This window comes from Acinonyx jubatus, chromosome D2 (genome assembly GCF_027475565.1).
Source record: "Acinonyx jubatus isolate Ajub_Pintada_27869175 chromosome D2, VMU_Ajub_asm_v1.0, whole genome shotgun sequence".
Classification (NCBI taxonomy): Eukaryota; Metazoa; Chordata; class Mammalia; order Carnivora; family Felidae; genus Acinonyx; species Acinonyx jubatus.
This window is the reverse complement of record NC_069393.1, coordinates 3,855,256-3,874,411: the sequence shown is the minus strand read 5'-3', so window position 1 is coordinate 3,874,411 and position 19,156 is coordinate 3,855,256. Positions and strand designations below refer to the sequence as shown.

General features: G+C 41.0%; 1 protein-coding gene across 7 annotated transcripts in view; it reads left to right on the top strand.

The window, feature by feature from the left end:
- Nucleotides 1–19,156, top strand: part of PCNX2 (pecanex 2) — a 326,874-nt gene that overhangs the window by 247,911 nt on the left and 59,807 nt on the right. For all 7 annotated transcript variants that reach the window (XM_053207265.1, XM_027046909.2, XM_053207264.1 and 4 more), the window contains one exon: nt 16,365–16,423. In XM_053207265.1, the coding sequence (XP_053063240.1) occupies nt 16,365–16,423 (59 nt within the window). The remainder of the gene's footprint in view (nt 1–16,364; nt 16,424–19,156) is intronic.

The window sequence follows — 19,156 nt, the reverse complement described above, 5'->3', positions numbered from 1 at the left end:
TTAAACCAGGCCTGGTCGTGTGCCAGGCCCTGAGCACTTTCCGTTATGTTCCAAAGCCTCTCAAATGCCTCCCACGTTAAAAAAAAAAAATTAGTGAATGCCAGTTAAAACGTTTGCCGGCGACGGGAGAGAGGTGCTGTCACAAGAGCCATGTTCTGTGGAGGAGGAAGGAAGGGCAGTGGTAGTCCAGGCACCGAGGCCGCTTTACTGTGCGTGTCCTGCTCCGGAAATGGCTTCTTTCGGTCCTGGAGCCACAGCATGGCGTTTCTCAGCAGGGCCACCTCCTTCACGGCCCTGGCCGTGTGCTGTCGCCCGGCTGGCTCTCGGCAGCTCCAGAGCCCGACCAGGGAGGCATGGGGGTCCCTCTCAGACTGAGAAATCTGTGATCACCAACAATGTTGGTGGGGGCGGGGCGGTGGGTGCATTGGGGTCAGAACAGAAACGGGGCTTCGATGACCTTTGTGGGCCATGAGCGACCACCTGCAGTCCTGAATAAAACCTCAGGCCCAGAAAGGGAGTCAGACTAATTAATTCAGATGCAGTTTGCTGTGAAAGGATCAAAAAGTGCCCTCACTTTTCCTCGGAGCTAGTGGTAGGTCTTTGGGGATCTTTCTCCACAGAAGGGACGACACAAGGTTGTCGGGGTGCATATAGAAATGTGAGAATTTTGAGTAGTTTAAAAATGCTTAGGGGTCACTTGGAGATGGATGCATAAAAGAGACGTGCTTAGGGATTAACACGGCTCAGCCACCGCAGAGACTGTGGGTGCCGGGACTTACAGATACAGTCAGGATAAGAATATGGGCCAAGTCCCAAGCTTTCCAAAAGGAATAGAAGCAAGGAGATACCAGCAAGAGCCATTCTTAATTATGGATGGATGAAATGAAGGGGCCAAGGCAGACTGAGAAGCCAAAAGGAGTTCAAGAGTTTAGTGTCAGTAGAACTCAGGCAAATGGCTGGGAACTGAGAACCCACAGGAGGCAGTGCCTGCCTCAGATTTCATTTTCCTCTGGTAAAACTCAGCTCTGCATATGACGTTTCTCTGGACTTTAGGCCTCAGGTAAGAAACAGATAAGCAAGGAGACTGTGGCCAAAGGGCCCAGGCAGTAGAAAGGTAAGGCGTGACACCCAGAGTCCTAGAGATCTGTTGTTTCTGCCTGGCCTGAGTTCTGGGGCTCCAGGGCAGGGAGACATGCAGGGAAGGCTGACCCCTCTCTCCCCCCAGCCTTGGTGGTGTGGGACATAAGCCTCATGCCGCTGGCAGCCTTCTCGTCCCCACAAAGCGAGACGGGCCTGAGAATTCAGCAAACGCAAGAAGAATGCAGGGCCGAGGGACTCCGAGAATGTTCCCGATGACAACCCTAGCCCCTGAGTCCAGCTGGGCCCGATCGAGTGTTCAGTGATGTGAGCCAGTGAATTCCATATTTTGCTTAAGCCATTTCCAGTTAGGTTTTCTGTCACTGGAAATCAAAAGTCTCCTCATAAAAGCAAGGGATGGCTTTTATCAAAGGAATCCTTCCCCTCTACCTTTTATTTTGGGGCTGTGTGACAGCATGAAGGTGAGGCCTTTATGGCCATAATTCTGTGGTTCTAACTAGCCTAGAAACCAGAGAAGGTACCAGGCATCCCTTATTGTGCCTCCAGGATGGGGCGGCAGACCAGGAGTCTCGGCTTTCTCTGGCTTCGTGGCTGACATGCCCCGTGTTTTAGGCCAGGTGTCCCACGTCCCTTCTCTGCCTCAGATTTTTTCCACTGGAATTTCTGGTCTGTGTCTGAGTGCTGTTATGTCTGAGAAACTAAATGATGAACTTGGCCCCATCCCGCTGTTTTGCTGGCGGATGAGAAAGGGGGTAAGGGTTGACACTTCAGGTGTGGTGATGAGCTATTATGCAAATATATTCCAGAAGGATGACGCTTTTGAGGAACTCCAGGGTGGCGAATTTCTCAAATAGCCCTGGTTCGAACTTATTATTCATTATGCCGTGGTGCATAATTTTACTCCGGGTTCTGTTACATTTTGCTGAGCAGTTAAAGAATTTGAGAAGTGCAGAGGAGTGCAGGGTAGTGAAGTTGACCATGTGCCTGCAGGAAGGCGTCCAACATGCCCACCTGCTTCCCGGCCGTCTGGGACTGCTGACTCTACACTTCAAGGTCACCCAGGAGCGAGGCTTTGTGACTGAGTCAGGTTGATGGATGGTTGCAGGGGGGTGTAAGTCTATTACAGCATGAGGGCAGGGCCCTTTTCTCTGCACCGCAGCAAGTGAGGGCAGGGGGGTCCTGTCTCAGCTCTTAGGGAAGTGTTGGAGACTGGACTGATTTCTTCCAAACAAAGGAAGGCAGGAAATATCCAGCTCTTAAATCCACATTAAATGGCAAACTCTTTTACCACCTTGGATCAAATATACGTAGCGCAGGAGATTTATAGTGCATATATCCAAGGCATCTGCACAGAGCAGGCCCACCCTCCAACGCCAAGAGCCCTGAGCACGTCGGAAGGTCTGTCCTGTGATCGGCCAGTGCTCAAAGTGGACGTCATTGGCTGTGGCCAGTGTGTTCTCATTCCTCCCGTGACTGACGGAGTCAGCTGCGGGCAGGCCGGTTTGGGTCCCGGAGAATGTGTGCATTTGAGGCTCTAGGTGAAAACTCATTCATTGGCATTCTAGTGATCCGGTGGGGCGCCTTGAATCTTATTACTCTGAGCATATTTCCAGGACTGACTTTAATCCTGCTTTACTGAGAGCCAAGAGACCTGGCCCAGGCTTAGCATACGGCTGCTGCTTCTTGATACACAGGGTTCCAGCTGATTAATGAACTTAGTACACAGCGTGAACATAGAAGCTATATTCTTTTATTCCTGTCACTTTGGGAACATTCCACCATCATCCCCACTCGTAGGGTTTATAGTACTTTCTCATGGCTGGATTGCTGTGTTTACTTCTCTCTGTAAACAGTTCAGGAGATTGATGCTTCCCTTCAAGATTTTGAAAAATGGCCAGTAATGGAAAAATAATCACATACATGAGAATTAGAAAAAAAAAATCTATTATCTGATAAAAAAAATAAGGGCATTTTAATGTATTATATTCCTTTTCCATTCGTGATGCCTTCCTATATTACATGAAAGGAAGTATTTGTTTTAGAGATCGTATAGTTGGACCTTATTTTCCTAGTGCCGGGGAAGGCTTTGGAGAGACGATACTTTGAAGTTTGGGGGATGGAAGGAGAGGAAGTTCTTAATGGGTTTTAAAGAAAATTGGGTAGGAAATGAAGTTTTTAAAAAGCAGTTTTGAAGAGCAGTCCAGAATGACTTTTTCTGTGTGAAGTTAGCATGGGTAAAGAACAGCCACGAGGGAGGAGGTTTTCTTAGCATTGTCAAAGAATTTGTTTTGGTTTGAAAAGACTTGTGCACCCCTAGGTTTATGGCGACATTTACAATAACTAAGATATGAAAGCAACCCAAGTGTCCATTGGTAAATGAATGGATAAAGAAGATGTGGCCTGTGTGTGTGTGTGTGTGTGTACATAAGTACAATGGAATATTACTTGACCATAAAAAAGAATGATGTCTTGCCATTTACAACAACATGGATGGACCCAGAGGGTATTATGCTAAGTGAGATAAGTCAGACAGGGAAAGACAAATATCATGTGAGTTCTCTTATATGTGGACTCTAAGAAACAAAAGAGAGGAACAAGCAAAAAAAAAAAAAAAAACAAATTGTCTCGTAAATACAGAGAACAAACTGGTGGTCGCCAGAGAAGAGGCGGAGTGGGGGGAATGGGTGAAATAAGGTGAAGGAGATTAAAAGGTATGAATTTCCAGTTATAAAATAAATAGGTTGCGAGGATATAAAGTACAGCGTAGGGAATATAGTCAATAATATTGTAATAATGCCATAGAGTGACCGTACCTCAGTGTGGGGAGCATTGTACAACGTATAGCATTGTCGAATCACTGCATGGTACACCTGAAGCTAATATAACGTATGTCAACTATGCTTGAATAAATAATAATAAAAATAATTTGGGGAAAGGCTGGGGCCAAGGCGGGACAGCTGGGAGAGTTGAATGAGCTGATGATCTGTTGCCTATTGTTCCTGTGCTCCTTGAGCCAAAATTGTACACAATCTATTTTAGTATTTGAAAAATCGATTTGGAAAACGTTTTCAGGGTAAACTTTACCATTCCTTTTTTCTCCATGACAGAAAAATCTATACCCAAATGTCTTGATGCAGTGATATCAGAACCATTTTCTATTTACCCATCGTCACTTGTTCCCTTGGGTAACTGGCCTGTTACAAGGCAAAAGCGATTCTTTGTTTAGTTCTGCGGAGGTTGGCAGGCAGAGATGCAGCTCTGTATTTCAGTGTTCTACCCAGAGTCCTGTGCAATGTTTAGTTGCCTTGAGAAAATGGGGGATCAGAAGAATTAAGCGATTCTCTCCTTTACGCCCCTCAAATAGTTTAATAAGTCTTAGCCCAAGTAGGAAACAGAAATCAGGCTTATTGACTTCAAATTGCAGTTTTATTCTTGCGTTTTTAAGATGGAGTTGTGAGCCATGCACAGTGTCATGGTCCGGAAGTGAATAAAACAACAAAGGAAAGGTGAGGTCCATCTCAGCGGGAAACTTGCTGGTGTGCTTTTATTAAGCGCCGCCTCCCTTGGTGACAAAATGGCACCGTGTGTCAGTGGCTTCACATCCGGAGAATGTGTCTTCCCAGGATGCTGCCGCTCCTGAGGCAAGTGGCCATGCAAACAGGGGACCTGAGCTAATTCATCAGGGTTGTGTGTGTCCCTGAGCAAATAGCTGTCGACTCTTGCTGAGGGTTATGGTGTCTTTTTTGCTGTGTGGGGAGCTTGTCTTAATCCCAAATCTGTGCATACCACTGGTCACCAATGGAAAAAAAGTACACGGGTCTTCATCCCAGGAGAAATTTCACCCACCACTCTAAAACGCTGTCCCATGGATGACGTTGGGCCTCTTGCTACCAGAAGGATACAAAAGAAGTCCAAATCTTAAATCAAGCATGTTAAACTTGGGGAAAAACCAGCACCTTCTTGCTAATTTAATCCTTATGAGTCAGTTATAATCCTCTGCATCTCAATTTATTCAAGCCTCCCTTTGGCTGACTCTTTGCCCAACTGCATGCAACCTGAATTTTTTTTTATTGCTGTTTTTATTAGTTGCATTTGCAGAATGAGAAGAAACACTTTTCACCTCCTAAATATTTATGACCTTCCAGTGAGTGAACAGTTGGACTTCATATCCTGTATTTGAAATGCTGGATAATCTTGGATTCTTCTGGCTGAAATGGGAGAAGCAGTCCTAATTGGAAATGTAAGCGAGTTAAGATCAGAAATACAATTTCACCTGAATGCGTGATTATAGTAACGAAATTCAGGCCTGCTGTCATCTATGGAGATTTTTTATTTAGACTTTTTTTTGTTTTTGTTTTTTTAGCTAGTTACAGATTCATGTACAGTTGAGAGAAGTAATACAGAGGGATATCCTATATATCCTTTACCCAGTGTGCAGATGCTAACATCTTGCAAAACTATCACAAACCAGGTTATTGATGTTGATACAGTCAAGATATCGAGCTTTTCCGCCGCCACAGAGATTTCTCCTGTTGGCCTTTCTTTTATAAGTACACATTCTTTTATAAGCACCCCTTCCCCTCCTTAATTCCTGTCAACTACTAATCCATCCTCCAGCTCCATAATTTTGTCATTTCAAGAATGTTCTATGACTGGAATCATACGGTATTTAGCCTTGTGGGATCAGCTGTTTTCACTCACCCCAATTCAGCGGAGATTCATTCAGGTCATTGTATGTGTCCGTAGTTTGCCCCTTTTGAATGCCGAGTGTATGGATATGCCACAGTCTCTAACAACTCACTCATCGAAGGACGTCTGTGTTGTTTTCGGTTTGGTGCCATTATGAACAAAGCTGCTATGGACATTCGTCTGCAGGTTTTTGTGTGTGAACATAAGTCTTCATTTCTCTGGGATAATTGCCCAGGAATCCAATTGCTGGGTCATACGGTAGTTTTTTAGGAAACTGCCAAAATGCTTTTTCAGAGGAGCTATACCATTTTACAACCCGACCGGCAATGTATGAGAGATCCAGTTTTCTGTAGCTTTGGCAGGTATCTTCACTATTTTTTATTTTAGCCATTCTGATAGGTATATAGTGATATCTCATACTGGTTTTAATGTACATTTCCCTAATGACTTAATGGTGTTGAACGTCTTTTCCTGAGCTTATTTTCCATTGGCATAACCTCATCAGGGAAATGTTTGTTCATGTCTTGTTCACGTTTTCTAACTGGATTTTTTTTTTTTAATTTTGGGGTTGTGAGAGTTCTTTATATATTCTGGATACTATTACTTTGCTAGGTATGTGGTTTGAAAATATTTTCTCCTTGCATTGTGGCTTTTTATCCTCTTAACAGAGTATTTTGTAAGCAAAAGTTTTGAAAAAGCTGTTCTTATCAAGTGCACATGGACTATTCTTCAGGAAAGACCATATGCCAGGCCATAAAACAAATCTCAGTAAATGTAAAAGGATTGAAATTCTACAATATATGTTCTCCAACCACAATGGAATGAAAACTCTAAATCAACAGCAAGAGGAAACCTGGAAAATCGCCAAATATGTATCAAATAAAACACTCTTAAACAACCAATGGGTCAAAGAAGAAATCACAAGAGAAACATAAAATATATTTTGTGATGGATGAAAAAGAAAACATAACACATCAAAAATTTATGGAGTGTAGCAAAAGCAGTACTCAGAGGGAAATTCATACCTGTAAATGCTTACATTAAAAAATAAGAAAAATCTCAAAACAAGATGCTAATCTTCCACCTTAAGCAACTGGAAAAAGAAAAGCAAACTAGACCCAGAGCAAGCAGACAGCAGGAAATAATATGGGAACAAATGAAATGGAGACTAGAAAAACAATAGAGAGAATAGATGACACCCAAAATTGGTTCTTTGTAAAGATCCACAAAATTAAATAAACCTTTACCTGGAATGACCAAGAAAAAAAAAAGGCAGAAGACAAATTACCGTAGTCACAAATAAAAGTAATGGCACTACTACCAACCTTACATAAATGAAAAGGTTAAAGAGTGTTCTATAAAACATTGTATACAAACAGATTCGCCTAGATGAACTGCGGGAATTTGTAGAAACACACAAACTACCAAAATTGACTGAAAAAGAAATAGAACATCTGAATACATCTCTAAGGAGAATGGATTAGTAAAAACAAAGAAACAAAACAAAAATACTCCTACCAAAGAGAAGCCTAGAACCAGTTGGTTTCAATGGTTAATTCCATAAAATGTTTTTAGAAGGATTAACATCAGTCCTTCTCAAATCTCCCAAAATATAGTGGGGGATGGAATGGTTTCTAAATCATTCTAAGGAGCCAATATTACTCTGACACCAAAGCCAAACAAAGTCATCACAAGAAGAGAAAACCTTAGATTAACATCCCTTATGAATAGAGATGCAAAATCCTCAAAGAGTACTAACAAATCACATTCTGCAGCCCATTAAAAGGATTTTATACCATGAGTGAGATTTATCTCAGGAATGCAAGAGTGGTTCAATATATAAAAATCAATGAAATATACTTTATCAGTAGAATGAAGAAAAAACTGCATCTCAATTGATGCAGAAAAATTACTTGACAAAATACAACATCATTTTTATGATAAAAACACTCAACAACTAGGTTTAAAAGGGAAGGTCTGATAAAGGGTATTAATGAAACAATTCACATTAACATTGTACTTTATGAAATACTAAAATCTTCCTCACTAAGATAAAGAACGAGGCAAGAATGTCCCCCTCACAATTTCTATTCAACATTGGACTGGAAGTTCTAGACAGAGCAATTAGGCAAAACAAAACAAAACAAAAAAAAGCACCCAAATTGGAAAGAAGTAAAATTAGTTCTATTCACAGAGGACATGATCTTATGTACTGGAAATCCTAAAGAATTATATACACACACAAAAACTATTAGAGCTAATGGCTGAATTTAGCAAATCTGGAAGAAACAAGTTAAACATACAAAAATCAGTTGTTTTTCTATACACTAGCAATGAGAAATCTGAAAGTAAAATTAAGAAAACAATTCAATTTACATTAGTATACCAGGAACAAAATACTTCGGAGTCAATTTAGTGGAAAACTAAAGTGGGAGTGGAAAACATGAACACTTGAAAACCAGAAACATCGCTGAAAGAAATTAAAGAAGACAAATAAATGGAAAGACATCCCATGTTCATCAATTTGAAGACTCAAGAAGGCAGTAAACCTGAAATTGGCCTACAGATTCAATTAATTCCTGTCAAAATTACAACTGCCCTTTTTTGTGTAAAAAGGCAGTTTATCCTAAAATTCCTATGGAATTGTTAGAGCTCGTTTTATTACTTTCATTAGCATACAAGCCCTGTATATGTATTATTATATTTAACAAAACCTATGTATTTCCTCTTCTTTTGAATGGTTATAAATGTAGTTTTTAAAATTTGGTATCTATCGTTTGTACATAGAAATAAATTTCTTTTTTTTTAAGTTTATTTATTTTGAGAGAGACAGAGACAGTGCAAGTGGGGGAAGGGCAGAGAGAGAGAGAGAGAGAGAGAGAGAGAGAGAGAGAGAATCCTAAGCAGGCTCCACACTGCCAGTGCAGAGCCCAACACGGGACTCAAATTCACAAAACCACGAGATCATGACCTGAGCCGAAACCAAGAGTCAGACACTTAACCGACTGAGCCACCCAGGTGCCCGGTAAATTTCCTTTTTGTATCTTTATCTTCTACCCTGAAACCCAACTGAACTCACTTACTAGGTCTAGGTTTTTGTTTTGTTTGTGTTATTTTTTGTAGATTCTTTGGAAATTTCTGTGTCCATAATCATGTCATCAGCAAATATGTAATGTTTAATTTCTTTCTTTCCCAACTGTATGCCTTTTATTTGCTTTTCTTGTCTCAGTGCAGTGGCTAGAGCTTCCAGCACTCTATTGAATAAGAGTTATTAAAGTGGAAATCCTTGCATTGTTCCCCATCATATGGGGAGAGCATTCAGTCTTTCACCGTTGAGTACAATGTTAGCTGTAGCTCTTTAGTAGATGGTCTTTATCAAGTGAAGAAGTTCCTGTCTATTCCTATTTTCCTGAGTTTGTTTTCCCTTAATCATGAATCGGTATTGGGTTTTGTCAACTGTTTCTTCTGCATCAGTTGTGATTTTCCGTCTTTAGCCTGTGAGTATGATGGTTTACATTGACTGATTCTCATATAGTAAACCTGACTTACATTCCTGGAATTGGTGTGTAATTTTATTGTTTTTGCATTCTGTCTTTTTCAGGCTTTGGTATCAGGGTAATACTAGCTTCATAAAGTAAATTGAGAACTATCTCTTCCTCTTGCAATTTCTGGAGGAGATTGTATATAACACAGATGTTAGGTCTTTTTTAAACATGTGTTAGAATTCTCCAGTAAAACCATCAGTGCTTGGGTAATTGTTCTTGAGGAGTTTTTAGATTATCAAATAAATTTCCTTAATAGAGAGCTATTCAAATTATCTATTTCCTAATGGGTGAGTTGAAGCAATTAGTATTTCCTGAGGAACTGGTCCATTTCATCTAAGTTACAAAATTTGTGCATATAAAGTTGTTTGTAATATTTCCCACTATCCTTTTGATATATGCAGGTTTGGCAGTATATTATATCAGTAACTTGTGTTTTTTCTCTCTCTCTCTCTCTTTTTGAGGGTTGTGGTCAAGCTTCCTAGAGATTTGTTAATGTAATTGATATTTTCAAAGAACCAGCTCTTTATTCTTTGTTTTTCTCAATTATTTGTTTTCAATATCACTGTTTTTTTTCCTTATGCTTTTTATGGGTTTATTTTGCTTGTTTTTCTAGATTCTTTTTTTAAAGTTTATTTAGTTTGAGGGAGAGAGAGTGCAAGCGGGGGAGGGGCAGAGAAAGGGAGAGAGAGAGAGAGAGAGAGAGAGAGAGAGAGAGAGAGAGAGAGAATCCCAAGCAGGCTCCATGCTGTCAGTATGGAACCTGATGCAGGGCTCAATCCCACAAACTGTGAGATCATGACCTCAGCCAAATCAAGAGTCAGACACTTAACCGACTGAGCCACCCAGGCACCCCATTTCTTCTAGATTCTTGAGGTAGAAATTAGATTATTAATTTGAACTTTTCTTCTTTTGTTATGTATATATTTAGTGATATAAATGTCCCTTTCACTACTGTTTAGCTATTTTCCACCAATTTTGATATGTTATGTTTTCATTTTCTTTCAATTTAATTTGTTTTCATTTCCATTAAAACTTTACCATTGACACAGATTATTTGGAATTGTGTTGTTTAGTTTCCAAGTGTCTGAATATTTTCTTGTTACCTTTCAGTTATTGATTTCTAGCTTGAGTAATTTGGAACTCAAAATAACAGTTGGAAAATACACTTGGTATAATTTCAGTTTTAAAAAATTTGTTGAGATAGGCTTATGTCCCAGATTATGTTCTGTCTTGGTATGTGCTCACTGGGCACTTGAAAAGAATATGTATTCTATTGTTATTGGGTTGAGTGTTCAATAAATGTTGGTCAGATACTGTTGGCTCACAGTATTATTGAGTTCTATATGCTTGCTTATTTAAAAAAAAATTTTTTTTTTCAACGTTTATTTATTTTGGGACAGAGAGACAGAGCATGAATGGGGGAGGGGCAGAGAGAGAGGGAGACACAGAATCGGAAACAGGCTCCAGGCTCTGAGCCATCAGCCCAGAGCCTGACGCGGGGCTCGAACTCCCGGACCGCGAGATCGTGACCTGGCTGAAGTCGGACGCTTAACCGACTGCGCCACCCAGGCGCCCCTATGCTTGCTTATTTTATGTCTAGTTTTTCTATCAAATTTTAAGAGATGGGTGTGGAAGTTTCCAACTCGAATTGCGGATTTGTCTTCTCTTCCATCAGTCTTTGGCAACTCCATTATTCGCTGAATGCATATTTAGGATTAATGTATTTTCTTTGTGGGATAAATGTTTTTATCATTTTGTCTCTGGTAAATTTCCTTGGTATTGAGTCTACTTTATACTTTATCTGATATTAACATAACCATTTCTGCTTTCCTTTGATTAATGTTTGCAAAATATCTTTTTCCATTCTCTTACTTTTAACTGACCTATGTCACTATATTTAAAGTATGTTTCTTGTGGACAGCATATAGCTGGGTAGTGTTTTTAAATCTCCTTTGCCAATCTCTGTCTTGCTATATTTAGGTCATTTATGTTTAATGTAGTTATAACTTAATTTGCCATTCAATTTTTTGGTTTCTGTTTGCTCTGTAATTTCTGTTTGTTTTCTCCCTGACTTCTTGTGTGTTTGCTCAGCACCTTTAGAATTCTATACGATTTATTCATCAAATAAGTTTTGATTGTATTAATTAGTGATTGCTCTAGGCATTATATTATATAAAATGACTTATCAAAGTCTACTAGTGTTGTCATTTTACCAGTTCAAGTGAAATGCAGAAACCTTACCTCCCTCTCATGCTCTCTTACTCTCCCTTATTTCTAACATAATGTTATATTTTCTTTACATACATTTAGAACCACAGACGGTTTTGTAATTTTTGCTTGAACCATAAAATATAATTTAGAAGACACATAATGAGAAAGGATGTCCGTTGCATTTGCTCATAGTTCTGCTTACCGCGTTGTTTCCTTTCCTCTGATGTTCCAAGTTTCATTCTTTTAATGTCTTTTCTTTTTAGAGAACTTCCCTTGACTTACTATTTTAGGGTAGATCTCCTGTTGATACGTTATCTTAGTTTTCCTTCATCTGAGAATGTCTCAGATTATTCTTCCTTGTAGAGGGATATTTTCACTGGATATAGGATACCGAGTTGTCAGTTCATTTCTTTCAGCACCTGAAAAATGCTATGTCATTTCCTTCTGACCTCCATGCTTCCTAATAAGAAACCCACTGTCATTCACATTGTTTTCCCCCATAGGTGAGTTCTTTTCACTCTCACTGCTTCCAAGACTTTGTCTTTGGTTTTAGGAGCTTGACTGTGATGTGTCTTGGTGTGAACGTCTTTGAATGTATCTGCAATTTCTCCTCTTCTTATGGGACTCGGATAACTAGGATGTTAAATCTTTTGTGATAATTCCACAGGTCTCTGAGACTTCTTGTTCTGTTTCAGTCTGTTTTCTCTCAGTTGTTCCGATTACGTAATATCTATTGTTCCATCTCCCAGTTCATTGATTCTTTTTTCTCTGTCTCTTGCATTCTGCTATTGAATCCTTCCATTGGGTTTTTTATTTTGTATATGTATTTTGTATTATTTTGTATATACTTCTATTGTATATTTTTACTTAGAAAATTTCTATTTGGTTCTTCTTTGTATCTTCTATTTCTTTGCGGACTTTCTATTTTTGTGCTGAGATTCTCTTTTTCCATTTGTTTCAAAAGTATTCTTAATTGCTCATTGAAGAATTTTATGAAGACTAATTCTAAATCTTTGTCAGATAATTCTTTCATTTCTGTTATTTCAGTGTTGGCATCTATGAATTGTCTTTTTTGACTCTTTTTGAGATCTTCCTGTTATTATGACAAGTAATTTCCTATTGAAATCTGGACATTCTGGGTATTATGTTATTTGATTCGAGATATTATTTAAACCTTCTGTCTCAGCTGGCTTTCTCTGACACCATTCTTGCAGGAGAAAGGGAGCAAGGCTTTGTCACCTCTGGGTGGAGTTACAAGGCAAAGCCCAGGCCCATCAAAGGTGGCTGTATTGACAAGACCCCCTACCTTTAATTTGGGATCTCCAACAGCTACTCCCTAAGGGCCTAGGAACCAGAACTAAACCAGACCTCCCAGCTGGTAGCAAAGGTGGAAGCCACCTGAATGTCTGTCCTCAGTCAGAGCCCACTCTGCCAGCTGTACAACCCTGTGTCCTCAGGAAATTTCTTTCATGCCAAGTCATTCTGAAGCACATAGTGACAGACAGGCAGACAGAAGAGCAGTGGCTGGCTTTGAGAGAACTAATATGATTGTCAGTGGCAGCAAAAATGACAGATGCAAAACAGACCCGAATGAACCTTGTACATCTATCCAACTTGAAAGGTGACAGTGTCCTTCTATTTAAGCTCTGGCTACCTTCACATTGTCTAGGTTTCTGTAAAGCCTTCCTGTCCCATGAACAGAACTACAGTCCATCCACAACTCCATTCTGGGTTTGCTGTGTGAACAGACACCCGTCAAACTTCTTCAGCCGGTCACACTTCCCCATCAAAAAACAGGAACACTTCTCCCATAAATAGTCCGTGTGTGCTGCCAAATGGGAATTTGAAGCAACATAATTAAATTGCCGTTAAATTATTTAAGTGCCTCGGGTGAAACCGTATAGGAGAGAAGGTGCTCGACTCAGGGAGACACATCGGGAGGTGAGAAAGCAAAATTTGAAGGGAGGAAACTCGCTTTGTTATCTGCATTCCGTATTAACAGAAGGGAAGAGGCTTCAGAGTAAGTCACCCTATCTGGAAAGGCCTGTTACTAGACTCTTGGCCTGTGGCCCTTAGGACGATGTTGCCTAGCAATGAACAGGGACTCGCCAGGCAGTTGCTAGAAAGAGTATGTGCAGATGCACACATAACATGTACCAGCATACTGTACTCCCCTTGAGATTGGGGCGTGAGATACAAGTCCCCGTTTTCTCTTTAAGCAACAGGATTGATGTTTATGCAATTGGACAGTTAAGGCAGAAATCCAATTACTGAGCTAATTAGCACCTTTGAGTGGTAAGCACCAAATGTGCAGGAGGAAAGCACTGGAGAAAAGCTCAAATTACCCACTATGGCTGACAGTTCACCTTCTGAGAGAGTCTGGTGGAGAGTCAGAGGCCCTGGGGTCCACAGGCAGCTTAGCGTAGTTATTGCAGATCGGAATTTAGCACTCTGCGTTCTATAGCCTTTTGAAAAGATAGCTTTCCAGTTAACATAGTTTTAGAAGGTGTTTTAATTCCCTAAGGAGTTCGGTAAATGACTTTCTTTTGGCTCAGTCCCACTTTAAAAATTGTTTATTCTGCTGCTGAAAATTCCATTTGTCCTAGGTCTTCAGGTGAAATTAAAATTCCATTTAGGGACTAACTCTGCCGACATGGGATTTGGGCCTTCATTAGAGAGAATTTGGTTGTTTGCTTTATTTTTTCGCCACCCTGGGCTCTTTTACTTTCAATGCTGATCTAAGGGTATTTGGAAGGAAAACCAAAGCAGTAGTAGAACAGGGTGGTGGGGTTAACAGCCTTTTCGAGATGCAGCAGAATATTTTTTTCTCCCCAACCCATGTGTAGAATCTATCCCACAAAGCTCAAGCAGGATCGTGCCTAGATGGTTCTCGAATATCTGAGACATACGAGGAAAAGTTTTTCTTAGTTCCGTCTCAGTATTTTGTATCTGTTCTGATTCCCAAGAGACACGTTCACAGCCGAAGTCTGTATTCTGAGGTTTCTTCTTAAGCACGATTACTTAACAAGTGTTTGTCCTGTATTAAACCATACTCGGGACGTCAGCGATCACATTTAAGTATAATCTAGCGGCAGCTAGTCTCCTTTCTTAGCAGGAGTCATGAGAGGAAAAAATAACTTTAAAAACAGCATTAGTTTGGACTCTTCATTCGTTCATGCCAGTGGTAAGCAAGCGTGTGTCCTCGTGCTACTTAGGGTCTGGCCATAAGAGGCCGCTATTATCAAATCATCACACAAAGAAATATATGATGTGGTAGAGCCAGCCCACCTGGGTTCACATCCAGGTTCTATCGCATATTAGCTCTGTGACCTTGGGCACTGAGTCTCGGGTTCCTTCTCAGAGGGAACGGATATAATCACGGTACCTACCTACGAGGGTAGTCGTAAGCATATGAGTTACTGCATGTAAAGTACTTACACAAGGAAGCGTTACGGAAATGTTAGCTGTCATCATTGTTAGTAACATTAACCATGACAGGTGCCCCGAAGGAGAGGTACGATGTGTGAAGGAGCATATGACACACGAGTCTCACCTAGAGCAGGGGTCGAGAAGACTTCTCAGAGAGCAATACTTGGGCCGGACGTGCAGCACCAGAGGAGTCTGGGAGGAGAGTGGGCGGGTCAGAAAAGACTCCCAGGTGGAGGACACAACAGCTGCAGAGGATCCAAGGGAGGGCAGGGTGACAGGAATAGGAAGTCAGGGCATGCTGAAGACGTAGAAAAAGGTTAGCATGGTTGCAACAGAGAAAGCAAAGGGCAGAGCGACAGCAAAAGCAGGGGCCAGCCACGCTAAAGATCAGTTTTTTCACACATGTTAGCAGAACCCTCGTTATGTTCAAACTTGTCCGTAAGCCTATGTTCAGTGATAGATTTCTAGTGAAAGCCCTTTCTTAATGGCTCAGGTTTAACCATATGAAATTGTCATTTTTGTACATCATGAACAGTTAAATATCCAAGTTCACGTGGCTGATGTCAATCTCTTGTTTCATCTTTCAAAGGACGATGAGACCACCAGTGAATACCTAGAATAAAAAGACAAAGCAGGTCAGACACAGTCTCTCTGAGCACGGCAGACTGGGCTTTTAGAGTCAGAAGTGGGTTGGTGCCATCCGCACAGGAGTTACATGGGGACAGTTGTTGATCGGTGAAAAGTCTGCAGTGAGTCCATCCCTCGCTGGCTGGCTTTCAGGAGCAAGGGGTCACATGGGTTGGCTGGCTTACAAAAGCTGTGAACGGAGGAGCTGTCATAACGGAAGAGATTTAAATCTGGTTCTGATGGCCATTAGTTGCCATAGCTACCGGCAATATGTCTTCTTCCAAGCTTGTAAGAGCTGAGTTTATTCTTGTGGTTGGACCTGAGAAAGGCCCATAAGAATGCGCCCAGCTCTTGCAAGCAGGTGGTGGAGACACTGACTACCTCCCACAATTTTCTGGGACCAACTTGAAAAGAAAGATGCCTCTGTGTGCGCTGCTTTCAAATTCAGAAAGCGAGTGACACTCCGTTGGCAGTCCAAGGGCTTGCTTCTGTTTTATGGATCTGGTGCTCAACACCGAGAAGGCGCAAGGCCAGTCTCCCAGTCCTGAGATGTAATCGTCTCTCCCCTCCGCGTGTGTCTTGTACTTTTCCCTTCTTTATCACGAGAGCCCGCTCCCTCCCTGCAGCACTGTCACATTCAAGCAATCACCCTAACAGGTGAGTTCCGTGACCCCTACATTCCCCACCACACAGCCAGTTCTGTAGACCAACTCCCATTTGTAGTGACCTCACCGTGACTTCTGGCCCTTCTGTGGTCCCTTCTAGCACACGGCGTGTGGATAACTCCAACACGAGACTGGTGGTCCAAATTGAAAAGGATCCAGGTAAGAAGATATCTTCTTTCTCTCTTTTTAAACGATGTATTTATTCTGTTACATAGATGGATTCCTTCAGTCCAAACAGGGGGGATGACTCCTCACTCTTTGTAATCATTGTGGAGGTAAGGTAGGTCTTGGTAAATACGCTGCCTGGAAAGATAAAACTATACAAGTAGACGGACCAAGCATCCTGATTTGGTTTGGAAATGTTCCTCTCCATCATTTAGAACCGATTTGGTACCTGTCTGGTATTGAGTGACTCTGCCAATTAAGACACTTTAGTTCGTGTGTGACAAAAGTCAAATACAGACTCTAAACCTTGCTATTGGTCTTGTAGCCAAAAATTCTCAGGAAAACCGTCAGCATTGTGATATCCTCCAAGGCAAACCGTTCCAGGACCTGATTCCGAAGTTTTCAGAAACTTTGTTCAACACGAAGCTACGGAAGGATTTACCTGCTAGGAAATTGTGTTGCTTTTTCCTTTCTGTAACCTATTTCTTTTTGAACCATTCTACCTTTCTCCTCACCTCAGAACTCTCTCCCCTCTGCCAGACATTTTGTCCAGGAAGAATTGTATGATGCCATGATCTATATTTGAACTGCATGCACACGATTCATTTGAAATTGTAATTTGAAATTTGAAAATACCTGGAGAGAGAAGTTTATGTTTTGTTGACCTAAAGTTCAACTTGTCAGTACGGTTTGGTGGGGGCGGGTGGGCTACAAATATCTCTGATGCGCATCTGTGGGACTCTATGACCTGGCAGGGCCATTGCTATTAGGCCTATGGATGGTTTCACAAGTGCATCGTGCCTCTAGTTATTCACAATGGCTGTCTCATTTTAATCAAATTATGCAGATGTGTGGTCAAGGTGTTCTAAAAAGATCTCCACTTTAGTGGTTTAAATTGTTCTGTTTTATTTCAATATCAAACAGTTTGAACAATTAAGCAAAAGTTAATTCTCTCATTCAGGCCTTTCCTTTAAAAGTGGCAGAGACTCAAAAAAAATCTCTAATTAGTGTCTCGGGTTGCATGCTGATTCATCACTGAAAATGAATAGACTCTCAGGTCAGGCAGGCTTAATCTGCATAGAAGATTAAGCATACTGATACCTCATTAGATTACATGACATGACTCAGCCCACAGAATAGTTTATTCCTCTCCATTAATCATAATTAGGTTATAAATGCACTAATTTCAATTCGGCCTTCAACAGTCATGAATGCCCAGCAAGGATAGTCATAATTTGATGGTGTTACCTTATAGATTTCTTACAGGTGGATCAGCTCTTCCTTGTAGGGGTACACCTGGGGCCAATCTTCATCTTCCTGTGCCCCCAATCACATTTCCTTTCCCCCGGGTATGGAGCTGGGAGCTCTGTTCAGCTCTGCAGTCTGTATCTTGAACTTCTCTAACTCTGCCTGCACTCCAGTAGACGATCTAGAAGGGAGCCTTAAGTTTTGCTTTTAGGCATTTCCTCTGTGGGGCAACTCTGCTTTCCTGACTTTCCAGAGCCAGAATCTACTCCCAAACATGAGATACTCCTGAATCTTGAACAAGTTTCTGTCCTTCATCATGAGAGATCTGATAGAGGGAGTGAACGGGAGATGAAAGGAAATACACCATGAACCCCCAATTCCACACGCCCCCTCCCCCAACATTTCATCATTCCTTTTTTCCTGTAGCCTTCCTTCACTCCTCTCTGGGAGTCTTCATCCACCCAATTAGAATGAATGAAATTAAACAAGCCACAAGCTACAGCTGACAATGGCGAGTCATGGCAAGGGTGCAGAACAATTAGATTGGGGGTATCCACCCCCAATCACTGCGGGGGTGGGGGCGGATACAAACATGGTGCAGCCACTCTGAGAACCGCGGCCCCGCTCCTGGGTATCTTACCCAAGAGAAACAAAAACTTGTGTTCACATAAACTTCCACTCATGAATATTTTGGAGGGATTTGCTCATAATCCCCCCAAACTGGAAATAAGCCAAGGGTCCTCCAACTGATGAATGGATGCAAAAGCCTTAGTAGATGCATACCACGGAATACTACTCAACACTGAACCAGAACAGATCGCTGCTCTGAACGACAACGTGGAGGAATCCCAAATGCATGATTCTCCTTGGTGGTTCCGTGCCTGTGCATTTATTAAGTCTCATAGGATTACACACTAAAAAAGATAAATTTTACTCTATGGAAGTTATTCCTCAATAAAGCTGAGTTTTATATATATGTATAAAATTTAAGAGTAATAAATTGTGTTAATATATCTATGTGTATATAATGTGTAAAAATATATCAGTATATAAGATATAATACTAGCAGTAATCGTTTATATTATAGAATATATATGTGTATGTATATGTATGTGTGTGTGTGTGTGTGTGTGTGTGTGTGCATGTAAATTGATGGTGTTTATTGTCTGTAAATGATTCCTCAGTGACTTTGATTTCCAAAAGCCCTTGGAGTCACTTGACAGGTGTGTTCTTAAAAACAAAATTTTTTTAAAGAAGCTGTCCATCATTCAACAGATTATTTAGCTGATCCCTATTGCACGATAGCACTTTGCCAATATTGGGACACAAAAATAAGCAAATTCAGACATGGATCTGTCTTCCTTCACTTCATGTCTTCTTCTTTTTTTAAGTGTATTTATTTACTTAGAGACACAGAGAGAGAAAGAATCCTAAGCAGGCTCCACACTGTCAGCCTGATGTGGGGCTCGAACTCACAAA